The sequence below is a fragment of the Humulus lupulus genome, chromosome 1 (assembly GCF_963169125.1).
Source record: "Humulus lupulus chromosome 1, drHumLupu1.1, whole genome shotgun sequence".
Taxonomy (NCBI): Eukaryota; Viridiplantae; Streptophyta; class Magnoliopsida; order Rosales; family Cannabaceae; genus Humulus; species Humulus lupulus.
In genome coordinates this window covers 300,757,281-300,784,392 of record NC_084793.1, presented here as the reverse complement: position 1 = coordinate 300,784,392, position 27,112 = coordinate 300,757,281, and the positions used below count along the sequence as shown (strand labels likewise).

At 35.6% G+C, this 27,112-nt stretch overlaps 1 protein-coding gene across 4 annotated transcripts; it reads right to left on the bottom strand.

Moving 5' to 3' along the window:
- Positions 1 to 557: 557 nt before the first annotated feature.
- Positions 558 to 27,025, bottom strand: LOC133812291 (uncharacterized). 4 transcript variants are annotated; one of them, XM_062246273.1, is made up of 36 exons: positions 26,550 to 27,020; positions 26,349 to 26,445; positions 23,745 to 25,963; positions 23,106 to 23,220; positions 21,579 to 22,436; positions 21,083 to 21,368; positions 20,234 to 20,703; positions 19,955 to 20,084; positions 19,717 to 19,841; positions 18,088 to 18,752; positions 17,850 to 17,967; positions 17,635 to 17,751; positions 16,981 to 17,075; positions 16,621 to 16,772; positions 9,221 to 9,276; positions 8,906 to 9,119; positions 8,140 to 8,556; positions 7,785 to 8,062; positions 7,493 to 7,578; positions 7,263 to 7,349; positions 6,621 to 6,882; positions 6,128 to 6,538; positions 5,921 to 6,017; positions 4,746 to 5,062; positions 4,389 to 4,499; positions 3,960 to 4,127; positions 3,512 to 3,640; positions 3,317 to 3,406; positions 3,097 to 3,203; positions 2,867 to 3,015; positions 2,642 to 2,724; positions 2,466 to 2,561; positions 2,158 to 2,280; positions 1,782 to 1,865; positions 1,379 to 1,522; positions 558 to 1,115 (listed from the first exon to the last, which is right to left on the bottom strand). In XM_062246273.1, the coding sequence occupies exons 1-36, from the start codon at positions 26,828 to 26,830 to the stop codon at positions 777 to 779; spliced, it is 9,576 nt and encodes a 3,191-aa protein (XP_062102257.1). In that variant the 5' UTR covers positions 26,831 to 27,020; the 3' UTR covers positions 558 to 776. The 4 variants fall into 4 exon arrangements, with proteins under 4 accessions (XP_062102257.1, XP_062102259.1, XP_062102265.1 ...); XM_062246275.1 differs by lacking the exon at positions 26,550 to 27,020 and having other exon boundaries at positions 23,745 to 25,958; XM_062246281.1 differs by lacking the exon at positions 26,550 to 27,020 and having other exon boundaries at positions 23,745 to 25,745.
- Between the last annotated feature and the right edge of the window lie 87 nt (positions 27,026 to 27,112).

Sequence of the window (27,112 nt, the reverse complement as noted above, 5' to 3'; positions counted from 1 at the left end):
AAATATTGAAATAAGTACACGTGCAACAAACTATTTTAATTTTGATTTCAATACCCTAAATTATCCAGAATTTTTTAAAAATTAGTGAAAGAACTTGTAACTATATTATACACTACCACTTAAAAAAAATAAAACTGCAATTATTCATGTACAATAAAATACTAAAAATGCCTATAAATACATAAACTAATTATTTTTTAAGAAGATCTTCATCACAATTTAAAATAAATTCCTTGTCCCATTGTGGATAGGGACAAAGACGAGGATAGGGAGAGAGATGGGTGGGGACAGAGGTGGGGGAGGCATTTTCTGGCCTTTCCCAACCTTGTTTACATCCATAAAAACCCACTTTGTAGAAGTGAAATTTCAATATTACACTGACTAGTAAGAATCGAAGCCTAAAAATGGCTAACAAAAAACGTTTAGTTGATCATTCTTTACAATCGTACAGTGAATAAGTGAAATATACAGATTTGGGGAGATTTTTCACTTTAAATCAATCTGATGCATCGATTGGAGATGCCCAGACGATCTGTCTATAAAGGGAACATAACGGGTAAAATGAGCAAAAAATTAGACTTTTATTACTTATTTTTGCAAAACTGCAAATAAAAAAACAAACAGCTTTATTGGTGGGCCAGTCAATCTTAATCTATACAGCATAGTTTTTCTTCTTATTTCTTCACATATATATATTTTTTTGCATTGTAATCTGTAGCTGTGGAGTAAAAGAAAATTTACGTGCATGTACAAAAAGAAAGTAAAAAATTTGCTACTCACTCATCGGTATTTTGATCAAGAAAAGTTAACAAAAAGCCACTCACAATGCGCCGTGCCACAGGATTAGGAATACGACGACATAGGCGGCCATCTATATAGGCTACGATACCTGACAACACAAACTTGCCAACTCCCCATTTCCATACGAACTTCACCTTCTCTTGTACTTCAGGGCTGTTCTCAAGAGTGATTGCTTTAATATTTTCACTATCTGTATCTATCTTCTGTTTGACGCCCGATATGAACTTGTTAGCTTCCTTCCTAAGCTTCCGGATTGCGAAACTCACAAATAGGTGTTCACATAGTGTCAGCAGAGTTGGTCCAAGTTTCCACTCCTGTTTATAAATGGGGTAATAATAAAAGCAGGAGAATAATGAAATTGTATTATTGTTGCTTATGTTCTATGTACAAATCTTACTAGTGTTGATTTAATGAGATAGAAACTCAGATCCCGAGTCAATTTAGAGAAAGTTGAGATTGTCACAAGGCTGGTGAGTAAGCACCAACTTTGAAAATATGAACATACACTCCACTAGATGATGAAAATAACAAGAGGACAATAAGGTAGAGAGACAAAGCAGACGGAAAAGAAACTTACACTTTCTCCTTGAAGATGGCGCAAGGGGCGAGAACTTTTGGAAGGATCGCTCTTTAACAATGCCTTGCTCACAAGGAAACTCTTCACATGATCCACAATCTCCTCTATAAGGGTATTGTTTGGGGGTAGGTTTTTTAGGAAAACCTGAACCAAGATATTGTTAGTGTCATTCATTACGTAATTATCTAACCAAAGTAGCAAGTAAAGAGAAAATACTGGACCCATACAAAATATAGATGTTATATGATAAATTCTACTAATGTTCCATAGATTCCAGGAATAAGGTGTTAGGAAAAATATCGAATCAATACCACATCTCCATATGAAGATTTTTCATAAATGTAATTTTATTCTGAAAGGAAACAACGGCCATACCAGTAGACTATGAGTACTTATTCATTACCTGATTATCAATGACTCTGACTCTAAGATATTCTTGTCTGTACAGTGTATCCAACATAGCTTGAAGGTATCCTTCAATGTATAACTGCAAAAATTAAAGCAAACTCTTCGTAAGAGGTTTAGTGGTCTATTTTCCACTTTCTCAGTATGATATATCTTCTATAAAAGGGTAATTAGCTCAATTCTAACAGCTATCAGGGGTGACAGGATGTACTAGAGTGCATTCTACAGAGATTTCTTTATCTTTCTCATATGAGTAGACTTTCAGGAAAACAGAGATTGACCGTGGATATCGGTGAAATAAGGTGCCAGAATGAAAAGCATTATATTACATAGAATTCTTGTCAGAAAATAGAGATACATAGAGCCAATGTTACCTCATCCACCCCAGCACTTCGGTCTAGTTTAATTTTTCTATCTGGGCCACCTTCCATCAAAGCACTCCCCAGTAATGATGGTTCCATAGCCAATTTCAATATTCCTTGATGAAACCCAGTCACCTTGAAAACAACAAGCATATCCAAATGTGGATTTGAATATTAAATCTTGTCATCCCAATTTTCTAATGAACCATAATTGAATTTATTACTTTTGTTGTTATTGATACTGAAATAGAAGTTACCGTACTATTATTATTAACTATTAGAATTTTACAAACTGCATACATGAAAAGGGTTAATCATACCATGCCATTAAAACCGTTTGCTTCAGCTCCCTTCAGAACAGAGTCTGATATTTCAGTGACAGCAGCAAAAAGCACATTAGACCCTGCTGTTCGCAACTGCAAAGGAACCATAATGGTTCGTGAGGGAGGTAGCACTGTGGTAATCCTACTCATTCTTCAAAAAATATACTACTTACAGATTTTTCAAGATCGCCAAAGTATCGTTTTGTTCCTGAGGATCCTTTACCACCAATGCATTTGCTGAGGAGTTTGAACGTGCCTGATCCACAGGAGGGAAAAAAACATTAGCTTCAATGGAAAACAAGGGGGAATGATAAAAAGTTGCACACGTAATCAATATGATTGGCATTTCTGTTAAACAAAAGCAGTTGAAACTAGAGAATGAAAGAGCAGAAGTATACCTAAAGTGAAACGTGGAAGGTTCATCAACCCACGGGAGGGATCAAAGAAAACATCAAGGGAGGAGGAAGACAAGTCATCAAACATGGACACAAAATCTGGCGGCAGCAACGGGCTTCCTTTTGCGATATAGATAGCCCTCATGGAATACCTGAACAATCTTATCAAGTTTAAGAGATGTCTTATCTTTTGCATAAAATAACAAAATATCACAAACTATAGATAGATTTACCATGAATAATGTTGTGCACATCTGAAAAACAGTTCGCGCATTGTTATCAATGCATGCGTAACCAAGACACCGTTCAGCTCAACAACCTTATTTTTAATTGGAGGCACCTAAAGCACAATGAAGAAGAAACAAAAATTGCTAAAAAAATCTCACGAAATAAAAGCAAAGCAAATTACCTCATACACTCAAGTCTGAAAACACAAGTCTTAATAAGCCATACCTTTATAACACTGTGCAGTAACGACCTCAGTGTCTCCTGGGATGAGCTATAACTTGAATACGAGTCCCCAGGAAGGAAGTTTGCAATGATCTATAAAAAAAAAGGAAAAAAAAAAGTTAAAACACAATATTGTGTGAATAAAACATTACACTCAAAGAAGAATCTATTTAGAAAAATGCATAGAATGTATCATACCTTTATTGGATGGATCTCAAAATGATCAAAGTAAAATTGTCGACTCTTAGTATTTGAGTCACTTAGAGATGTTCTCCAAAACGGCACAATTTTCATCAACGTCTCCTCATCTAGATTCAAATCAACTGGCTGTGAAATCATGTATGTATTAGTCAATGCAGGTGTATAGTGCACTCTATTACAAATGAGAAAGAGAATGGAAGAATTGAAGTGCATTCTCATTATGTTGATTGTTCATACGTGAACAATGTATAGAATAGAAAAGCAAATGTATAAAGCCAAACGTAAATGAACAGATCAGTCAAGTGAGAGAAGCATATTCTAATAAACTAGTAACAAATCAAATCTAGAACTCCTAAAAAATATTGGCAGAAAAGTAATTTGTTAATTAGTGTATGCTAATTTTTAAATTGCTTTAATAAACTAGATGTATACTGGCTCGTTTTACCTGCAGAGCAATAGATGAGTATTGAACTTGTATAACATCAGTATTGGTTGACAGCAGAACAAGGACAATTCTGAGTATGCAGTCATTTGAATCTGTATAGTCAACTTGATGTTTTCGAAGCATTGCTGCAAAAGGAGCTCCAACCCACTTCTGCTCTAAAATCAATGACTACATTCATATAAAGAAGGCACTATTGTTAGTGTGATGAGAGGGAAACTTTCAAATGGCATTTTGTCCTAGGGCTGGCCTCCAAAATCAATGGAAGGCAGAGATAGGCTAATTCCTTGTTTCATGGCTGAGCTACTGGGCCAACAAAGTGAAGAATTTTATTCTTAGAATTATTAGAACCTTTCCAGGCAATAGCAAATTGAAAACAGAAATATGAAGGCTATTTACTCTGAGTCAAGCAAGAAGTACTAGTGGAAGTACCTGTAAATTGATCTGGTTATATTTGTGCTGATTAGTAAACACAGAGTCCAGACAAAAATTTCCAAATCTTGCAGAAATAATTGTATGAAGAGATGAGTCCTCGATTCCATCCTTCATAAAAAATTGTTTTTTTTAAAAAACAAAAAGTCATTTGGTTGAAGAAAATTGTACATTCATATCGAACTATTTCACTTGTCTGAACTATTTCACTTTTCTGAATTATACATACATATAAATATATATCAATATTATGACAATGTCAGAAAGAAAAGCAGCAGAATAAAATGCAAGAACTGGAAATGGAGAATCTGATACAGCAAATTTAGTAAACTTGCATATCACATAGTGGGCACATACTTGTTTTCCCTGTTCAAGCAGATGAATTGTAAATTGAGGAACCCTTAGTTGAATCTTTTCACATGCTTGGAACCCTTTCTCTACTTTCTGGCGATTGGAATACTCACAAAAGCGCAGAACTCTGGTAGGACCATCTGTATATACTTCATACCCTACTTTTGCCATGTTGATGCTGTCAAGTTCACCAGAATTTGGCATGCTATTTTCTGATATTTCTTCTGTAAGAAAATGATGAGCCAGCACCCTGTGCCTGAGCTTGTGGAAAGGCTTCCATGCCCGCACCTTATCCAAGTTAATATCCCGGGGTAAAGAGCTATCTAAAAGGAGAATCAACATAGCCAGTTAAGTAATGCTTGTGGTACACAATAATGTTGACACTAGGATCTATCAATCATAAAAAGAAATACAAGATAATTTTCTAACAACAATGATCGACATTTGTGCCAATATGGCCCATCGAACTAGATGTATTAAAAATACCTCATTTCAAAATTATTGACATATTTAACTGTAAATGATATAATTATTTGATCATCCCTTGGAGAGAGAATTCAAATGATACAAAACTGTATTTTCCCGATAGTATAGCCATTCCCTCTTACATGCATGGTCCTCATGGGTAGGAGGTTATGTTATACAAGTACTTGCTAACTGCTGTTCACCCCAAGGAGTGAAGAAAGGAAGACATAAGAATTTGGTGAAGTTTCGTTAACAATGTGCTAAAACATCATATCTCCACTTAAAAACATATGAAATGTGCAAAACATATGGATGATGCTACAACAGAAGCCAAGTATTTATGTTGTTATTATGGACCTGCGACCAAACATTATGAGATGATGCTATAGCAGATGCAGATCATCATCATTTCTATGAGCATGCCTGTATGCATTTCCTAATTTTTAACGCAAAACAATAATTTCATACAGACAACTGAGTAATAGAGTTAATGAATTTGACAATGAAATATTACGTACACTAACATTATATAAAGAGTGAGCAGTTAATAACATGCCGTTTCCACCCCCTCAAAAAAAAATTTACAGAGCTAATGAGTGGAAAAAGATAATGTATGCTTTTCCAAATGAATAACAAAAATTCCATGCAGTGATGTCTGCTTATATTATATAAATGCAAAATATTAAGCTGTGACTAACTATACTACAAAAGATTACCATTGATTTTGACAACCAATTTACGTGGAAGTGTCAAGTCATCCCATACATAATTGACAGTACTTCCAGATACAAGAACCTCTGGGTCCAATAAATCCTGTACAATGCACAAGAGAAATTTGAAAAAAAGAATATCCACATAACATGGTAACTGTTCACATCACTTGCATTAGTAATTAGTAAATAACTCAAATACAAAACAGTAACCTTTTGATGGTACGTTATAGATACACGGGGCAAGTAATTCTCGATTCGATATGGAAGATTGACATTTGGAGGACTATGATAGTGCAAAACAAGTGTAGAACCTTCTTCTACAACATGAACAGCAGCAAATGTTGTTTTACTTTCTCCTGGTGATTTCATTTGGCCTGATCGTTGCTCCCTGAATTTGAGAAAAAACCGCCCTAAAGAAGCAATGCATATTGGCCCGGACCAAACTGAATCAGGCTGATTCAATTTAAATTGGATATAGAGTAGTGCATCATCATTATCTTTTCTATGTTTTCTTAATAAACTCTCAAAGAAACTGAGTTCTCTTTTATTGACCATCACATTCGACAGCTGTAATGTTGCTCTCTGTTTACTGTTAACGAGAATGTCGTCACCCCTGTCATACTTTTTTAAATAAAGGCAGAAAGAATTTCAGAAAATATTAAAAAAAAAAAGGAACCTCTACAACTATAAATGCAAAAGCCACCTGTAAATAGCATTGACGAACACAGATACTTTCTTCAGATTCATTTACTACCACATATCTTGGGACCATAGTCACTAATTGAGATGGTACAACTGCTTTACTTTGAAGTGGGCCCATAGAAACCCCAAGCTTTGTAATAAATTTTACATCATTGTTTTCCTCCATTTCCAAGCTTATCTCTGTAAGGCCTGACAAGGCATCCAAATCTAGCTGTGCCTCAGATGCATTATCTTCTAATAGTTTGAGGCAAACCTTGTTCGATCTGCAAACATAAGGCACGTAGAAGATGCCTATTCAGTTATAACATGAAAGGAAGTAAGGAACATCTAAGTCAAGGAAATTTAAAGAAAATAATTAAGAGCTCTAAAAACTAATTACAGGTACCACAACCTCTAGTTATAAATATTTTTTTTAAAAAAACTAAGCTCCACACCTAACCCTACAATATATAAGAAACAAAAATCTTTTGCAATTTCTATGTAAGTACATAAGGACTAAGCCTCAGATTTTGTGGGAGCAAACCACATATTTAACCATTCGAAGTACCCTTCTTGGGTCCACAACCTCGGATTATTAAAATGTAAGTAAAAAAAATATGGACCTCAAACAATGATTATGGCTATTGAAAATTACATATCTTACTTCAAGAACCAAGATCTGGTTGACTTTGGATGCAGAAGTAATCCGAACTCTGAAAAGACGTCAGAACCTAAATTCTCCACATCATGCCTGTTTAATTAATGAGAATACTAAGTTTAGAGAACATGAGCACATAGCAATGCTTAACGAGTTTGGTTTTAATGCTTTAATTTTTCCTAATCTTGAAAAAAAAAAGGAAAAAAAAAATGTTTTGTGATGTATTAACTAAATACCTAGCCAGGGGCTTCCTATTTGGTGGAAAGATATAAATGGAAACATCAGTATCATTCTTCAGAGTATATGATGTGAAAACAGTTGCCTACAAAAAATATATGCAGTTTAGATTCATTGCAATGTTAAACTAACATAATTAATGAAGTTGAAATAGTCAACGTATGTTTTGGGAAATGAAAGGTGCATGAACCCCTTGTAATCTTTCTGGTATCAATAAAGCTTACTTCCTAGAGTCTTTCCTATTTTAGTTTGTAACAATGTGTCACAGCACTTGTGACCACAGCATAGTACCTCCAATATGCCTTTGTGCCCACGAGACATTCTCAAAGAAGCAAAATATTTTCCGCCATCAAAATCCAGATCAATGTCTAGATAGCGTGCCTTGCTTTTCTGCTTCTGCAACTTCTTAACCCAATCACCACTGTTCACTGGTTTGCAGCTTGAACTTAATGCAGTCAATGTAACAGTAAAGTAGATAATGGAAGGATTAACATAAAAATCCAACGACGAATCCGGTGATAGTTTAGCCTGATTCTCAGTGTTGTCACACGCAACGCAAGAACATGGATCTGCAATAATGTAAAAACTTATGAAATGAATACTCAAGGAGTAATCTATTCTATCAAAGAACACTTTCTGCCCTTACCCATTTCAGTTAGAAGTACATGTATCTCTGACTCTAATAAATTTGACACATTCACAGTCGGCAAAAGAAAAATTTCCTTTTGTTCTTGTATAGCTTCTGGTGAAGTACTATTTTTATACCCTTCTTTGGAGTTACTGGATTGTCGAACAGGAATGTCTCTTCCAAAGCTCTGTATCAGAAAGTGAATATCAGCAATATGGGAACCTTCAGATTTGAGGCTACACTGAGCACTGCTGAAGGAACACTTTGCTGATTCAGTAAATACTTGTCGAACTTTGTAGCTTAGTTTATCAAATACTCCAGACAGACAAACTGCCTTTCCACCTTTAAGATCGTGTGACCATTCGACTGAGAGTGAATCCTTGGAACTCATAAACTCTTCTGTTATGTTGGGTCTAAATGAAAATAAGAAGTTACCTGTGTATTACCAACCATGAATCCATTATGAAGATAAAAACATGAGATAACAAGCAAGAGAAAAATAAAGTTAAGAATTGCATAATTAGTTTTTCCACAGCAAAGTTGGAGAGGAGTCCGTAAGTAAATTAATGTGTCCCTCAGACCTGTGTGGCACCCAAATTCACCCTGAGATCTGCACCTGCATTAACTCCTAAATTCTTCTAAAGTAAATGAAAAACTATATCCTAGGATGCAAAAATGTGATTATAGACTTCATCTTTTGTGACATTCCTTGAAATATATATATATATATAAATCCACAAAAGATTTCAAGTTTACCCTTAAAACAGCAATTAAAGATGCTTACCAAGACTTAAAGAATTCAATGCCTTCTTTAATCCACCAGACAAATGTACAGAATCAAACATTGCCATTGAATCATCCATTGTATCTCCCGGTTTCAGAACAAGTGAAGCAGACTCATCTACATTTTGTTGAGGTCGTTGAAATCGTAGTTCCAAGGAGAATCTAGTTCCATTGTGTATTCTTATTAGAGGAGAAACAGTAATTGACAAGCCTTCCTACAAGATACAGAAAATGTTTATAAAGCTAGAAATCATTATAGAATGACGGTAAGTCTCTAAAATTTGAAATTTAGGAGTATATTTCTTTTGTCACATACCTCCGATTCCTTTGAAACATCAACTACAATAAATGGTCCAGGATATGTTTTTGAATCTGTCCAAGGGTGAAAAAAGAAATATCCATATAAAATTACAGCCAAATAATAATCTAACTTATTTGAGTTTGAATAGTCATAACAATAAATTGAACTTCTCCAATAAGCAACTTATTAATGTAGCAAATCACACAAATATAGACCCTCGTGATTTTGGATTGAAAGGTAGAGCCCCAATCCAAACTCAGTTATGAAATCCTTTTAGCTAGTGGTTTTTTTTTTTTTTTTATCTGGATTTACCCTTCATTTATGAAAAAACAGTTAGAAATTGTAGTAAAAAAGGTAGGCAAACTCTGATTATTATTATTATTCAGCAAGGAAAAAAACGTACATAAAGTAAAGAGAGTCTATTAGGACAGATTCTAGATTATTACAAAGGAAATAAATAGAAGTTAAAAATGGAAAGACAATAAATTCTATTTAAACAAATGGAATTGGCAAACTTAAATGAAATATAAAAGACGATTCAATATATCTTCAACACCATCCATCAAGCCAGTGAATAGATACTGATCATTGCAAGATTGTATACCATCTCTTCAAAATTTTGTCTTGGCAATCCTTTGAATAACGCATCTACTACTTACTGCTCTGTTGTCACATATCACATACAAATAACTCACCCTCAATTTTCTCCTTGATGAAATATCTGTCAACTAGACAGGGTTGTGATCATTGATTAATAATAATAGCATCTTGATTATTACTGTATAACTTCATACAACATTCACTTGACATCCTTCGTTCCTCTGGTAACCTCTACAACTATATCTAGACAGAGTTGTGATCAATACTAATAGCAGCGTGATTATTACATTACAATTTCATAAGATAATCACTTTCCATTCTTCATTCCTCCAGTAATCTCTCCAACCATACTAGTTCACAGGTTCCTTGTTCAACTGCTCTGAACTCTCCCTTTGCACTACTACGGGATAAAAACAAATTGCTTCTTATTTCTCCAAGTGTTAAGAATTGTGAAAACCATAGTACAATAACAAGCTTGTTGACGTTCTATCATCAATAAAACTAGCCCAATTTTTTTTATTGCAGGCTTCAATCTTTCTTTGTTCATTCTTTCCAAAGAAAGATCATTTCCTAAGTGTCAAGTATCTCAAAATTCACTACACTGTTTCAAGGTGCACTTCATATGGTGAATGCACATAATGACTAACCAAACTTACTGCAAAAACAATTGTGGAATCCAAAGTACAATAACACACATGTCAACTTTCTATCATCAATAGAACCAACACATTTTTTTTAATTGTAGGCTTCAATCTTTCTTTCTTCATTCTTGCCAAAGAACGATCTGTTGACAGTTATGGAAATTAAAGGGTGTGACTTTCTAGTTCCCTCATTTATAGGGATTGTTTAGTATTCTGTAATTAAAGTTGTGATTAGTGTATAACCTATATAATACTAGGCCTAGGTTGTAAATTTGTATTACAGAAATAAAATAGAGAAAAAAAGGTGATCTTTTCCTCACCATTTTTACATGGTATCAGAGCTTCAAGGCTCTTTCGGTCCTTTCTGTTTCCTTTTGTTCCTAGCCGCATCTTTCTTTGACATCTTGTCCTTCACTCGGCAGTCAAGCGACATCTCGACAGTTCCGGTCCGAACACCATCAGCTAGTCGCACGGCCTCCTACGACTCTCTTTGGAGCTCTCGGCCGAACCCCATCGCACCACTCCGGTGTCCTCTCCAGTCGTACGACGCCCAAAATTTCTAGGCATCCTCTCCAACTTAGGAGCTCTCAGCCACCATCTCCGACATCACTCTCGCTTGAGCTCTCGACTACAGGTCTCTTGCCGCAGCCATCTCATCCCCAGTCTCAGTCGTGCACAGTCCTTAGATGCTCGGACTTCTCAGAAGTTCAATCGGTCCCTGGGTCGCATAAGTCACCATGTCTACACATAAAGAAAAATCATCTCAAAAGATTGGGCCTTACTCAGCCCAAACACACCGACATCCCTAATTCTAATCCCAATTTGTCCCATCAACCCATCATTCCCCCTATCAAGTTCAGGCCCACAATCAGTTTTTCTCATAACAGTGGGCCTACCCAAATCCAAGCCCAATCTCAGGCCCATAGCCAGTTCACCTTTGCTTCTATCAAAACTGGTAATTTTTCTTCAACTTTCCAAACACCATAGATAATAGATTCGCAATTGGTCACATGATAGGTTTCCCTTACTTGTTTGATTCATATTATCCGTGTTCCACTAAATCTAGTGTCAAAATTGCAGATGGCTCTTACTCTCCTATTGTAGGAATTTGTCTGCTAATTTACATCTTAAATCGGTTCTTCATGTATCTTCTTTGAAATGCAATTTAATCTCTGTCCATATGTTAACTGCTGATAATCACTGTCTTGCTAAATTTGTGTCAAATTCTTGTCACTTTTAGGATCTATCATCAGGGAGGACGATTGGCAGTGCTAGGATTCGTGATGGACTTTATTTCTTTGATGGACAAAGAAGAGAGCAACCTTCTCAACATCGTTTGGATTCAAGTTCTATTTCTAATTCCCATGTTTCAAAATCTATTTTTGATTCAATTTCTCAAAAAATTATGTTATAGCACTGTCGACTTGGGCATCCAAGTTTTTTATATTTAAAACAATTATTTTCTTCTTTGTTTATTCATAAAAGGGTTGCTGATTTTCAATGTGATATTTGTCAAATTGCCAAACACACACGGGTCTCTTTCCCTCCAAAAATGTATGCACCTTCCCATCATTTCTCTCTTATTCATAGTGACATTTTGGGGTCCCTCAAAAGTTACTTCTCATGGTAAGCTTTGGTTAATTACATTCATTGATGATCACACACATATCACTTGGATTTATCTGCTTAAACATAAGTCTGAAGCCTGTTTTTCAAAACTTTAATCATATGATTCAAACGCAGTTTCAAACTTCTATACGTACACTTCGTACTAACAATGGTACTGAATATTTCAATACTACTCTTAGCCCCTTGCTCCTTCATCATGGGATTATTCATCAAAGCTCTTGTATGGATACACCACAACAAAGTGGGGTGGCTGAGCGGAAATATCGTCACCTATTAGAAGTTGTCCGTGCTCATGTTTACCATGCATGTTCCAAAATATCTTTGGGGCGATGTTGTCCACACTGCTACTTATCTCATTAATCGCCTTCCCAGTCGACCCCTTCAGTTCAAAACACCATACTCTGTGTTTCAAACTCTGTATCCTCATGTGTCCACCAATTCTCTGCCAGTCAAAGTTTTTTGTTGCACTTCTTTTGTTCACATTCACTCCCAAAATTGGAGTAAACTTGATTCTAAAGCCAGTGTTTTTAGGTTAATCTCCTACACAAAAAGGCTATCAATGCTATTGTCCTCTCACTAGAAAATCCTATACCTCACGTGATGTCACCTTCTTCGAAAATACTCCTTACTTCACTCCCGCCTCGCTTCAGGGGGAGAATCGTAATCATCACGAGCAAGAAGCTCGATGGTCGTGGGGATTAGAATTACCTATATCCCCTCCTCTCTCTTCAGAGCCTAAAATCACTCCTGTCTCTTCTCCAAAGCCTGAAATCTCTCAGATGGTTTTTGAGCCTGAAATCACTCCTTTTTCTTCTTCTTCTGAGAACATCTTAGAAACAGATTGACCTCCTCAAGACTTACAGAAAGAAATTCGGGTGTATTCCAGAAGAAATAAACAAGCCACAAATCCTCATCACAGTGAAGAGCCTGATCCGGTGATAGAACCACTTCCTGCTAATGATTCAGGTACTCCTCCCTCAAACACTCAGTTAGATCTAGACATTCCTATTGCATTAAGAAAATGAACTAGATCTTGTACTCAACACCCTATTTCGAAATTTATCTCTTATTCAAAACTATCACCTCCATAGATTTTACCTCTGGTCTATCAGATGTTGTGATTCCCATGAACATCAATGAAGCACTTGATACTCCTCGATGGAAGGCAACAGTTCTCGAAGAGATAAAAGCACTTGAACAGAATGGAACTTGGAGATTGGTGGAGTTACCACCAGATAAGAAGATAATAGAGTGCAAATGAGTATTTACAGTCAAGTACAATGCAAATGGATCCCTTGAGAGGTACAAAGCTCGATTAGTTGCCAAGGGGTTTACTCAAACTTATGGAATTGACTACACTGAGACATTCGCTCCAGTTGTGAAACTCAATACTATCAAAGTATTGCTCTCGTTAGCAATCAACTTGGATTGGAAATTGCATCAACTCGATGTAAAAAATGCTTTATTGAATGGCGAGCTAGAAGAAGAGGTGTACATGAGTCAGCCTCCGGATTTTGAAGAATCTCCCAATTCAACTAAAGTCTGCAAACTAAACAAATCTCTCTGCGGTCTAAAACAATCTCCTCGAGCATGGTTCAATCATTTTCTAAAGGTTTTCAAGGGGCTTGGATAAGGCAAGGTGAGACTGACCATACTCTCTTTATCAAACACTCAGTCGAAAGGAAAATGTCAGTTCTGATCGTGAATGTTGATGACATAATTGTCACTGGCAACCATACTGAAGAGATGAGTATGATTAAAGAAAGGTTGGCAAAGGAGTTCGAAGTTAAAGATCTCGGTGCTCTCAGGTATTTTCTGGGAATGAAATTTGCTTGAAGCAAAAGAGGGATTTCTGTGTCCCAAAGGAAATACACTCTTGATCTCTTAAAGGAGACAGGAATGCTCGGTAGCAAGCCCAACAAGACTCCAATTGAGCTTGGAGACAAGAGGAAAATGTTTGAAGGAAGTCCAATTAACAAAGGGAGGTACCAACGGCTAGTCAAGAAGCTTATCTACCTCTCACATACTAGACCTGACATTGTCTTTGCAATGAGTCTAGTCAGTCAACATATGCATGATCCATGTCAAGGACACCTCAATGCAGTATATAGAATTATGAGGTATCTCAAGCAAACACAAGGAAAAGGTCTTTTCTTCAGAAAGACAAACGAGAGGAAGGTTGAAGTGTTCACATATACAAATTGGGTTGGGTCAGTTGATGATCGAAAGTCTACATCAGGGTATTGTACGATTGTTTGGGGTAATGTAGTTACATGGCGAAGTAAAAAGCAAACAGTGGTTGCTAGAAGCAGTTTAGAAGCAGAATATAGAGCCATGGCCCATGTGAAGCAATATGGATCAAACGCCTATTAGAGGAGTTGAAGATTGAGTATAAAGCCCCTATTCAACTTTATTGTGATAACCAATCTACCATTAGTATTGCCCATAACCCTATACATCATGACAGAACTAAACACGTTGAAGTGGATCGTCATTTTATTAAGGAGAAGATTGATGGAGGAATTATTAGCATTAAATATGTCCAAACAGATCATTAGCTGGCTGATATTCTCATAAAAGGGCTATCTGAACGGGTATTTGATTTCCTAGTAAACAAGCTTTGGACTCATCAATATCTATAGTCTAGCTTGAAGGAGAGTGTTAACAGTTATGGAAATCAAAGAGTGTGACTTTCTAGTTCCCTCATTTATAGGAATTGTTAAGTATTCTATAATTAAAGTTGTGATTAGTGTATAGCTTATATAATACTAGCCCTAGGTTGTAAATTTGTATCACAGAAATAAAATAAAGAAAGAAAGGTGATCTTTTCCTTACCATTTTTACACGACCATTTCCCATGTGTCAAGTATCTCAAAATTTGGTATACTATTTGAAGGTGCACTCCATATGGTGAATGCACGTATTGACAAACCAAACTTACAGCAAAAACAATATCAGACCTGGAATGTGAAAGATATATCAATCTTCCATCCAAACGTTGATAATATTTTGTCTCCTTAGGAAGATCAATAGTGTAATCTTTCATGATACAAAAATTTATCATACTTTCCTTGCTATCTCCCAAAATCAAGGAATTCCTATGCTTTCCCAAATCCTTGACTTCAAACTTTTTTACAAGAACTTTATTCAATTGCTCCAATTCTTCAACTTTCCCCGATTAAGATTGTAACTCAACCATTTTCACTAAAATCTGGCCACAACATAGATAAAACAAGAATGGAGGTGGAAAAGTTGGTATGATGTTAAGAACCCAGGAGTTCTAGAACTTGATCTCTCCCAAAGGATACAAAATCACCTTTACAATTTCTACATGCCTCACTCACAGCAACCTTCCCTACCAGTTTTATTCCCTCAGTAAAAAGGATAACAACTCGAATAGAATATTCCTCCCACCCCAGCCACGTGCTACCCCGACCCATAACTGATACTATGCTGAAGTGGTCACTATTGTCTACTTGCATACTACACATAATAGGTCTTTAAAATTTTCATCTATTAGAATGATGATTTTTCCATTCTACGGGTGTTGGAAGATGTGAGTGATCTTGTTGTCTCTGGTTTTGCCAGTGTCTATGGAAGGGAGCGATCTTATTCTCTTACGGTACCCATGCCTTCTAATTGGCTTTGTGAATTGATCAAACTAACCCTCAGTGAATACGTTAGTCTAGAGAGAAATTTCCTTAATTTATAAACTTTCCTTAAGTATCCATTTGGCATATGTCCAATCAAGATGTACAACAAGAGATAATGTAACTCGTGGTGTTACGTTTATGCCACAGGAATGAGTGTCTCAATGTAATAAACTTTGAAGGTTTGAGTGGAGCCTTTAGCTATAATCTCGAACTATCCCATTTGAATTGTACTTATCGTAAACAACCCTAACAACCAACCAACTGATTGTTTTCCTTTTGGTAGCTCAATTACACCCCCTACTCATTTCTCCACATGAACGCATGCCTTTTCTAATAGCTACCTGGATGTTAAAGTTTAGGGTGTTGAATTTTCTTGAGAATGATTTGAGGAATTAGAGATACTTGAAATTTTTTGGGGAAAAAAATTACTCTCAGATTATATTCTTAACTATGTGTTGGGATTGTGATAGTCAGCACTTATTGATGAGCATGTTTCTTCGTTGATAAGCACGAGGCTCAATGTTTTCATTTAGATTGAGTTCATGGGTATCTTTACCTATTTCTACTCCTAAGTCTGTTTTTGTTGATTAAAGCTGTTAAGGAAAGGTGGGGATGAAGATGGTTGTGTGGGTAATGTGAATATAACATGTAAGACAAAACCATGTTCCTCACAAAGTTTCAACCTTGGCCATCAAATGTCACTTCCTAGGATATTCATCAACACCAAGACTCTTTTCATATCATGTTCAGTTAATCAAATTTGGGAAGACAAAATTTATCTTATTTTGACTAGGATATTTATGTGTAGGCATTATCCATGTGTATGGCTGACTAAATTCAATAAAAGTTTTTTTTTATATTATTTGGTAAGGAAAAAAACTCCACAAAATACCTTGAGATGACATTATACTTGTTCTCCAAGCGAACTCTTGAGTTTGCAAAAGAGAGACTGGAACTAAGGAAGTCATAAAAGATCCCAGAGCAGCAAGTTGAAATGACATAGATGCAACCTCTTGGGATGGATTCTCCAAGTCTTCGTACCTCCTGTGTAAGAATAAAGATCAATTAGCTGATTAACTCAACCATGTGTTTACTTGATAATTTGTACATAAGAAAAGAATGTGAAGCACTTTTAAATAATCAAGAATAGATTCTACAAAGGTGATTATAGGGTGAAATGGAGAGACTGAAACCCAATAGAATCTGTTCTTGCTCATACCTATTAAAAGTATGAAGCGTTTCAAAGAACTACCTTAAAAATATGGAAGTAGACTGATTTCTGGCTATTTTCAAACTTCGCTTGTTGAGGAAGTGACAAAGAAGGGTTATGCCTGACTCGTTCTTGACCTGCCAATATAGGAATTCTCATAATGCTGCATGCATAGAAATTATATATACATATATATATATAAACAGACCAGCAATTTACTGCACTCAATGTCATATTGTATAAAAAACATATCAACTTCTGAATACCGTCAAATGCCTGTGCCATCACAAATCATGGGTCAGGAGGAAATTCAAATGATCAAATGATTGAATCAATGTGAATTTCTTGATATTTTATGGAAGACAAAAGAACAAGACCACACTTCATCCTCATGCACGCAAACTTTACTTTATGGTTCCAATTTAATAATAAAATCCTGTCATCATTGAACCTACTTTAAAGAATATCAATTTGTGCTCTATTCAATTCAAATGATAATATCTGTCTTTTTTAAGGGGAAAAAAGATGCATGATAAATCATAATGAGGTCAACATTTGAAATCCACTCTAACAATGACTTATTCCCTGTAGGACACCTGCACAGTAGAAGGAAAACATGCTTGATGCGTATATGTATATGAAAATTCAGTTATATATATTTGGTGTTTCATAAGAACAAAGAACAGAATAACAAACCATGCAACAGTTGGCCAGAATCCTGGAGTTTTTTAACAAATAAGGCCCAGCTAAATTTAACTTCCCAACCACAAAAAGGAGTGCATCCAATGAAAGTTCGGAAAGGGATATGTTCAACTGCAATATACCACACCAAAATTGTTAAAAATAGTGAAAGTGGTCAACAGCCCATAAATGACCATGGAATTTAAATTATCATTGTCCAAATTGCTGACCTCCTTTGTTCTGCAATGGATATGAACAGGTACCCCAGCCAAATTAACTTCTGAACCCTCAGTGTGGAAGCTAGATCGGTAGAAAAGAAATATTTCAACTGGATGGAGAAGTTCTCTCCTACAATTCAGAAATAGATTAAGAAAAGTGATCAGAATTTGATCAAATGGAAAATAAATTTTGATTAATATGGAAGACAAATAGTAGTAGTTGGTAATATTGTGTAGCCCAAATACTCACCATGAGTTTCTTTGGGAGTCAAAGTGATATATTGCTGGGATTAGTGTGGTTATAACCCTGGTCTTGGTAGACATAACTTGTACAATAAGCTTGGTAGTGTCAATGGAAGCACGTAGGAGAGGAAACACGCCACTTGTATTAGAAAGTTTATGGATTATGGTTAAAGAAATTTTGTTAATCACTTCTATATCAATGCAAGGAAGCTTTATATTATGTCCAGAAGTTCTCCCTTTGAACATAGATGCATTATCTTGAAGACTAGTGCTTGAATCCTCCAAAAGATGGCTCTTTCCAACATCTTGAGCTACAGAAGGTTCCAGGAAGACTTTAAACTTAAAAGGACTTCCAGGCTTCCTAACGAACTCCGGAACACCATCAACAACAGCTATGGCACAATCATTCTTCTTGTTTACTAAGTAAGAAGTCCTTTTAACCAGCTGATTGTAAGGTTCCCAGTCAATATCACTGTCATAATTTTGAGGCTTACAAGGAAGTATTCCCCAAAGCGCACCCCCACTATCATCAGTGCCGGAGATATCAACAAAGCCTGACCCCTGACAATAGTTCAATCGGAATGGTTCTCCTAAATCATTCTTTGCATGTAGTGATAGAAAGGCAAACCACAAAACTGATGATCCCCATTTCCTTTGATGATGGTGCTTGACCTATGCAAAAGAACATAACCAGTTTCATACAAACATGCAAAACAAATAACATAACCTTCAATTAAGGTGTCATTTATCATACATAAGATATATTAGATATACGAATGACCCAATCTTAAATTTGGTAGTCTTTTAGCACTAGAAATGTGAATAAATATATATATGCATGTATTGTACATACAAAAGATAATGGAAATCTTGGTGGATCCAATCAGATAATGACCAAGCATATCTTGGTGAATTGGTCACATACGATTATCTTGGTGAATAGGATTAAATGATGACCAAGATTTCTGGAATATTAGATGTGTAAGCTGTATATTATTTTGGAGTGATACTAGGCTCATAAAAAATTTGTACGCAATGATTTATAATTAATATCAACTACATAATTTAAAATGATACAATCTCACCTAAAAGTATTAGTGGCTAAAAAGTAAATGAGCATCATTGCGTATAATAATTGTATGCAAATTTTGTGTGTCCTTATCAAGGAGAAACTGGACTGGATAAAGAATTAACTTGTATGCCATACAACTCTACACTTGAGCAGGTTGCAGACATACTCACTAAAAGCCTACAGAAGTTGCTTGAAAGACTAAGTAGAAAAGCTGGTCATGAAAGATATTTTCAAAACAGCTTGAGGGGGGTGCTAGAGAAATCTTGGTAATAATAATAATTGAGATTATCTTTGTAAATCTGTCAACTAATGACAAAGATTTGTGGGAAATTAGCTGTGTATGCTGTATGTTATTTGATCTCTATTACTATACTTAGTCAAGTAATCATGTGAGAATTAGGTTGCAACAACTGTATAGTTCTGGTAGGTTATGTTCTATTTTTTCACTTTTTCGTTTTGTCTGTTGTAAATCTTTAGAGGATTATTTATGCTAATTTATATATTATCGAAGACTACAAAATTCTACCTGGCACTTTATAAGAAAAAAAATATATAAATCCATACCCTGAAAAGAGCCCTTTCTCCAACTAAAGAATAATGAGCTGTGCCAACTAAGCTATACTTATTATGTTCACCATCAACTGCAAGGTACATATGTTGGTGGACATCTTGAATAGCAACAATTGATCCTACATAGATCAGAGTAATTGATAACTCAAGTCTCCAAAATTTACCCAATAGAAATCTGGAGGGATAATTCTTTTTTTTTTTTTAAAAAAAACACAATAAAAAATAAAAATACCATCAGGAACCATTGCTTTTATACTATTGGGTTCATCCTCCTGGTTACTGGACCTTTGCTTTTTATTCAAGTCACTAGTGGTCGTCTTGCTGAATACTCCAGAGAAGGATGACACAATAATTAAAATCATCTGATGCATAAAATATGTTAGACTGTTAAACACTCGCCAGTGAAATGTAAACCAGAAGTAATGACATGAGAACATGCTTTTATTATACTAGACAAGCATCAGCAGTAGGAAAACTTTTGTGTTGACTAATTTTTATATCAAAAGCTCACCTCTATTTCCGACAGAGAGATGATGATATTAAAACCTGAAATAGAACCACGGCCGACCCAAGACTGATGCGAGCAAATAGGACCATTCACAGGCTTCTGAACAGAAAAGGAAGCACCTAATTGTTTCAAGATGTATTTCTGAGAACTTAAATTGGAGACCTTGGGTACACAATTCTCGACAGAAAGTTGCTCTGGTGAATCAGAATTCCTTGAGCAACTTGGATCATTAAGTTCATGGATCACATTCCGTTGCTGAAGTTCTGAAGCACAATCTCCATATTCAAAGTGAGTCAATGTATTATTGGAAGTCTCAGAATAAAATTGAGGAATATCTAATTCATTTCCACTGCTTTGTCGAAGGACTTGAGAAAGGATTGACGTCTTAAGGTCGAACATGAATTTTCTTTCTATATTTGTCAATTCAAATTTCAGAAGGACATCAAATTTAAGAACAAGTTCTCGGACACCACCTGCAAAATGAACCCAATAATTCAAATACAACGTAGATCTAGTGCATGAGTATGAATAACATTAGTCAGAGGGGATGAACATAACATGTAAAACGAAGGAAGCAAAATCAAACAGAAAATAAAAAGATAAGAATTTAGGTAAACCATATAGAAAATGAGACAGAAAACATGAAAACCAGAGAGAGAGATCTCAATATAAATTTCATAAACAATCTGACTAATAATGAACACTTATCTAGAAAACAATAAATCCTAAATCAACTAGGAAACTAATTCTAATTACTGAGAAGATAAAATCTCTATTTCCTCGAAATAAGATAAAAGGTAATAATAATTCTAAAATATGCTAATTATCTAATACGTATCTGCATGAACATACCTTTTTCATCTTTAACTACAGCAACAGTCGAAAATCTAGAAAAATTCACAGTGAACCCTTGTATTTGTTTTCCTTCAGTTTCTAAAGGTGTTTGAAGAGTCCCTTGGACTTGCTCGTTAACATAGTCATCATCCATTCTGGTGATATCCACATTGCATTGGATATTTTCAATCTCTTTACACATTGGGTGAACATTAGATGTTATATTTGCGATAGAACGAAGATATGCAGTAACACAACTAATGAATGTTTCCAAAGCAGTTGTTTCAAGGAACAAAGTACCACCCTGCACAGTAGCAACATATATAACTCCGATTTAAAACCCATTATACATTAAGCCCTTTAATTCAAATAATTATCTATACAGCACTACTCACTGCTGCTCCCACCTCCCCAGCCAAAAAAAAAATTTGAAGTTATCCAATGGTCAATTATAAGCAACCAAAAACAATGTATATATATATATATATGTATGTAATGTTAGTAAACACATCACCTGAATCCCACAAGATATTGTCTGAACTTCACCCCCAACATAAAGTGATGACAAAAGCTTATTCAAATCATGTGCTCCAAACAAAGCATTTTTTAGTGAGCAACTTCCCACATAAACAATACCCACTGCCACATTTACAAACAACCAATGACTTGGATCTGGTTCTGGAATATTTGACACAAATCTTAATTTCTCCACATGGATTGAATTTTGACTGGCTGACTTTTCTGAATCAATAGTGAATGATAACTTATCCATGTATGATTTATAACTAGAGCCTGATAGTTTGCTGTGCATAGTCCTGGAGGATGACACATTTTGCGAGAGAAACAACGACACAAGAAACGTACAATTTGGAACGGATATTTCATATGAGCACTTATGAGATTGCAGCAATAGATCTCTAAATTCAGATATATCAGTATATTCTCCTTTATGTTTCTGATATTCATATATCACAGATTGAATTTCCCCAAAATCAGTTAAAATTTCCATTCTCTCTTCTTCACAAGATAAATCAACACTTGTTTGCTGAATAGATATTAAAATTCCATAATCAGGCAGATCCAGATCAGCAAAAGTGCTGCTACTTAAAGCATTAAAGGTTTTCATAGAACTTTCCACATCATCATTTATCCTGGTCTTTTGAAGAACTACATCCACAGACTTAATCTTGAGGATCCCCTCAACCAAAAATAAAATGCTGCTACAAATTGAAGGTGCTTCCTTACTGATTGCCTCCTCATTCACAGATTTGGTAACTAAACATTTCTGCTTATTACTTTCTGAATGTATAGAACGAATGAAATCAAAGCTGCTGAACACATGTGAAACTGCAGAGTACAAATTTACAACTACCTGTCAAAAAGACAAATAATTAGTCGTAAAAGGGTATGATAAAAACTAATGCAGACATAAATCTCAAAACTTTATGTGTACGTTGACAAACAACAAATATAAATGGGATTCTAAGTTGGAAAAAAGATGACCTCCTATTTGTATCACCTATGCTGATCTTAAGAAAACAAATGGATGCGTTTTAGAATCTTAGCTGGCAGATTTGAGGCAGTAGCCTAACTGTTTTGGGCAGTGAGTGGGTAGTTTGTTATGGAAAGTTCTACAGATATTTGAAGAGGCAGGAGTGTGTTTTGGGGTATGGACAATCTATCTTGTAATTGAGGTTTGTTCTTTGACAGTACCCGACCTCTCAAATACCCTGTAGCTACTGATTTTTCTATTTTGATTCAATAATATACACTCACATTTCCTCTTCATCATTTCATTTCTCTGTTTGTTATTATTCTAATCTATCAAAATAATGTTTTCTAGGTGTCCGTGGAAGGGTTGCTTCATTCTATGCTGATTTTTTTTTTTTCAGTTTGTCAGTTTAAAGGTGGGATGGAAGCAAAATCAGATTTTGGGAGAATGCTTGGATACATTCAGATCCCTTACAAATAGTTTTCCTGGATTAGCAAGACTTTCCTCTAAATTATCAAATTGATAGGCACTAGGAAAAGAAAACAATACCTGAGAGACAGCATATAACTCATCCATGCATGACAAAATAGTCAACCCTGTAGCTGTAACACACAAAGAGGCTGAAATAGCATTAACATTTGTGCTAAATGAGTGAAAGTATTCCCTGCAAAACAGATACAGCTCATTTAACATCAGGGCATGATCCATGGTTCTAGCTGAGTCCTGAGTCAGATACTCGGGAGAATGAAAATTAAGCAAGTTAGAGAGATAAAAGTTTTTGCTTTAGGGAGAGAGTTTTTTACTTCAACAATTATACAGTTGTGATATTTGTAACTCTTTCGGAAACCTTTGAAAGCTAAATTCCACTGGTGTTTTCAAAGTGTATGCAAGAGTTGCAAAAGATGAAGTATTAAAATTGACAAAGAATAGTGTCATCTCAATCAGTAATCTTTATATGTTATTCCATTTTTTAGGAAACAAAACATCCTAGATCGTTTGAAAGCATTACTACCATTATGTATAACTTTATAAGAGAAGTAAATGGTCAAGAAAAGAACATATTAAACGCTTTCTTCATTTCATTTAAGGAGCCATAGAAATTAGTCTTAATGAAACAGGAAAAGGGGTACCCTGAAATTAAGGTAATAAATCAACAGGAAGAAGTGACCTACGACCATTAAGTTTTACCTTGACGATGAGAACTGGACAGTCATAGGCAGCAGACACAAAATTTGATGTTTTTGTTTCTCTTCATTGTCCCCCAAATAAATATTCAAACCATTGATTCGTAAGTAAGAACCAAGTAAAATCCACCAGTCAACTACAAATTTCTCATTATTTGATTTAGGAATATCAATTATCTGATGCTGTTTCAATGTAGTGCACTCTGGTTCTGCATCATTATTTTCTGAGTGTACCACAACTGATGATGAATTTGGTTTTGAAGATGGCCAAAATGCAACCTCAATGTTGTTTACATCAAATGCAAGGAAAAGTTCATCCTGATTCTCCATATGACTTGTTACCTCATTGCCACTGCTAAACTCCTTTTCCAGACACAATTTAATGCAAGGACCAGCAATGAACACTCCAATTTGAATGTGTTTCTCTGGAAGAATCTTAAGCAATGCCACACTCAAACTACTAGAATAGTACTTGTACCTATTATCCCATTTGATTTCAGAAGGATCTTCAACAGTTCTTGGTGAATGCGAAGCAACCTTTGATATCCCAATGTCCTTAGTCCTGCAAAGAGCATGTTCTATCTGCCTTAGGAGCACAGAGATTGATAATACTGACGAAGGCCCCAAATCAAACTGCAACTTTCCTAAAGTGAAAAAGCATTTTGAAATCCCAGAATCCAAGTTCCTTAGATCTGGATATGTCAAAAAACTTTTAGTTTCACAGAGAAGGCATGGGTCTTCAGAATACTCCATCTCACTCCCTTCTAATTTCATGCAAGTTTTTTTCCAATTTAACCACATTTCTCCAAGAAAGTTCTCCAGGAACGGGCCACAAGCACCTTCAGCATTGTCAATTGGAGCTGTATTACTAGTTTCTGAAAGGGGAAACTTGTGTGCAGGTTTACACCATAATATGGATTTTATATCATTACGATTCTCCTTCCAATGTCTTTTTCCACCGAGAAGATCTTTAGAACTGCCTTGCCTTAGATGAGGTTCCATAAAAGATGAAGATTTAACCTTAAATTTCCCACAAGATACAGTCAAAGACTGTTCGCATATGTCTTCCACATATTTTAACAATAATCCCTTGGTTGATAGAGACAGTGAAATGAAATCGGGGGACAACACTCCAATTTGTGATTCTAATTTTTTAACAGCAGGGAGTTGAGAAATGTTGACATATATTCTTCCAAGATTCAAAATGAAGCAAAACTGCATAGAGGAATCATCTGTTACAATTTCTAGGTACTCATCAGTCAACTCTTTTGCCAATTTCCTTCTAAAAAATAATAGGTATACGATAAAATGGAATAACTTGAGTATAAGTTTCCAGATAAGTCGAAGTAAAGCAAAGATCATGCAAAAGAGTCTGAGGTGAGTATCAACATCGGATTCTTTTAACTTAACTGACTGTACATTGGCTGCTGCTCTATAACGTGCTATTCGTCGTGCCTGTGCAATAGACTCAGCTGGAAGCTCCCTCTCGGCATCAATAATCACCTTCCAAAGCTGTGTGAAAGATCTCGAAAACAATTTGTTTTGAGACATCTGGGTAGTGGATCCTTTCAAGAGATAATCAATTGAATACCCGACTAACTTTAACAGATCCTCATAAGCTTTGACATAACGCAACCATAATCCAACAATAACAACTAATTTATGGAAGGTCAGTCTAGGAGTTGATGTCACATGGCCAACTCTGCTTGCAGCTAGTTTCCATAAATCTCTACCATTTCTTGGACACTGAGGCTCTTTAGATAATTTATCACTAAATGCTAAACCCATGGAAAGATCTAGTGGAGAACAAGAAAGAATTAGTTCTGGAACCCGAAGATTGAAGTCTACGAGCTGAAAATCATTCAATTTGATGCAAGTGAATAAATCTGTAGAAGACAAGATGTGATTTGACTGATCTACCATTTTAAACACAATCTCAAATTCACCGACACTGATAACAAAAGAGCTCTCTTTTACAGGTAGAAACGGTGCTCCAACAAGCCCTCTGAAAAAACATCCGAAATTCAAATACTGAGATTTTGCATTAAGTTCCTTCAAACACAACATACAAGAACCACTCAACATGGGGAACTGCACTTGCACATCAATATTATGCATCTGAAGCTGACAATGCTTGAGTATAAGATTCAAAAGAGCTGCCTTATATTTACTTCTTGGAGTAGTGGCTGACATCCTCTCAAGATTATTATGCAAATAACTACCCTGACAGTGAGTAAATTGCCTCAGTAATATTTATTCAGATCTCTTGATAAAGTGAGAAAATGTTTACCCTCCTCGTGAGGAAGGTTAAATCATCACAACAATTTAACATAAAGAACATCCCTTCAGGTTTTGCATTCATTACACTCAGTTTGTTCTAATGTAGTGATCTGGTCAACTGAAAGTTATCTACTTTACCAAAATGATCACTCACTCACTACGAATAAAAGGATCAGCTAAATTTTCTTATCAATAAATCTGATGCAGTTCATTACGTGTTTTGCAAATAACTCAAATCCGCATTATTTTTTTCTTCCAGGAGAGTAAGCTTATACAGCAAAAATTATGTTTTCTTTAACAAATCAAGCATAAAAAATTACAGGAATACCTCAGGATCAATCTGAGAAAGCTTTTTCTTTACACCTTCTCCAAATGTATCTCTCTGCTTCGGTACCTGCACCGAACTTCTCTCCTTCTTCGAGTCCCTTCAAAAAATAAAAAGAAGCACCAAATCTCTCAATCATTTACCACTACACGGACAAAAATTACCCCAACAGCAAACCAGAAATGGAAGAAATCGGTGACTCACTCCACTAAAAGTGTGACATGGAAGCCATGAACTTCGAACGAGATGGCAGGGACGGACCAGTTCGAGAATCGAACGGTTAAGTGATCAATGGTGACATCTTTAAAGGAAATTCCACTTGAATCGTCGATGAGCTCGTTGAGAATCGAAGTATCGAAGCGGAGATTCTTCGCGGTAGCCTGCGAATTGATCATACCCAAATTTACCTCCAGTTCCGGTTCGTCTCGGAGCCATGGGAGTAACAGAGACGCTAGTCTCCGTCGCGATAAGTTGTTCAAGAACATTGTGCTCTATCTTAGGTCATTCAATTGAAATCAAGACATTTGAGAAAATCGAAAGAGATTCTCGAGAAACAATCAGAAGAAAAGAATAATTGTGTCCCTATCTTGATGGAAGGATGTGGATGACGGATTAGCATGATTCAGTGTTCATCGGCGGGAAAGAGTTTATATATGTCTCATTCCCACTTAGCAGCAAGCAGATAAAAGAAGGGAAATTTCACTTTTTATCTCTAATAATACCTAATATTACCAAAAAAATCCCAACATTAATAATATTTTCAAATT

What these genes read in the sequence shown, in the direction of transcription:
- LOC133812291 (XM_062246273.1), bottom strand. Translation starts at nt 26,830, where the DNA reads ATGTTCTTGAACAACTTATCGCGACGGAGACTAGCGTCTCTGTTACTC. An exon ending in AGTTATATGCTGTCTCTCAG is followed by an intron (nt 22,437 to 23,105) that starts GTATTGTTTTCT and finishes TCTTTTTGACAG; the next exon opens with GTAGTTGTAAATTTGTACTC. An exon ending in GACTCCCAAAGAAACTCATG is followed by an intron (nt 17,968 to 18,087) that starts GTGAGTATTTGG and finishes TCTGAATTGTAG; the next exon opens with GAGAGAACTTCTCCATCCAG.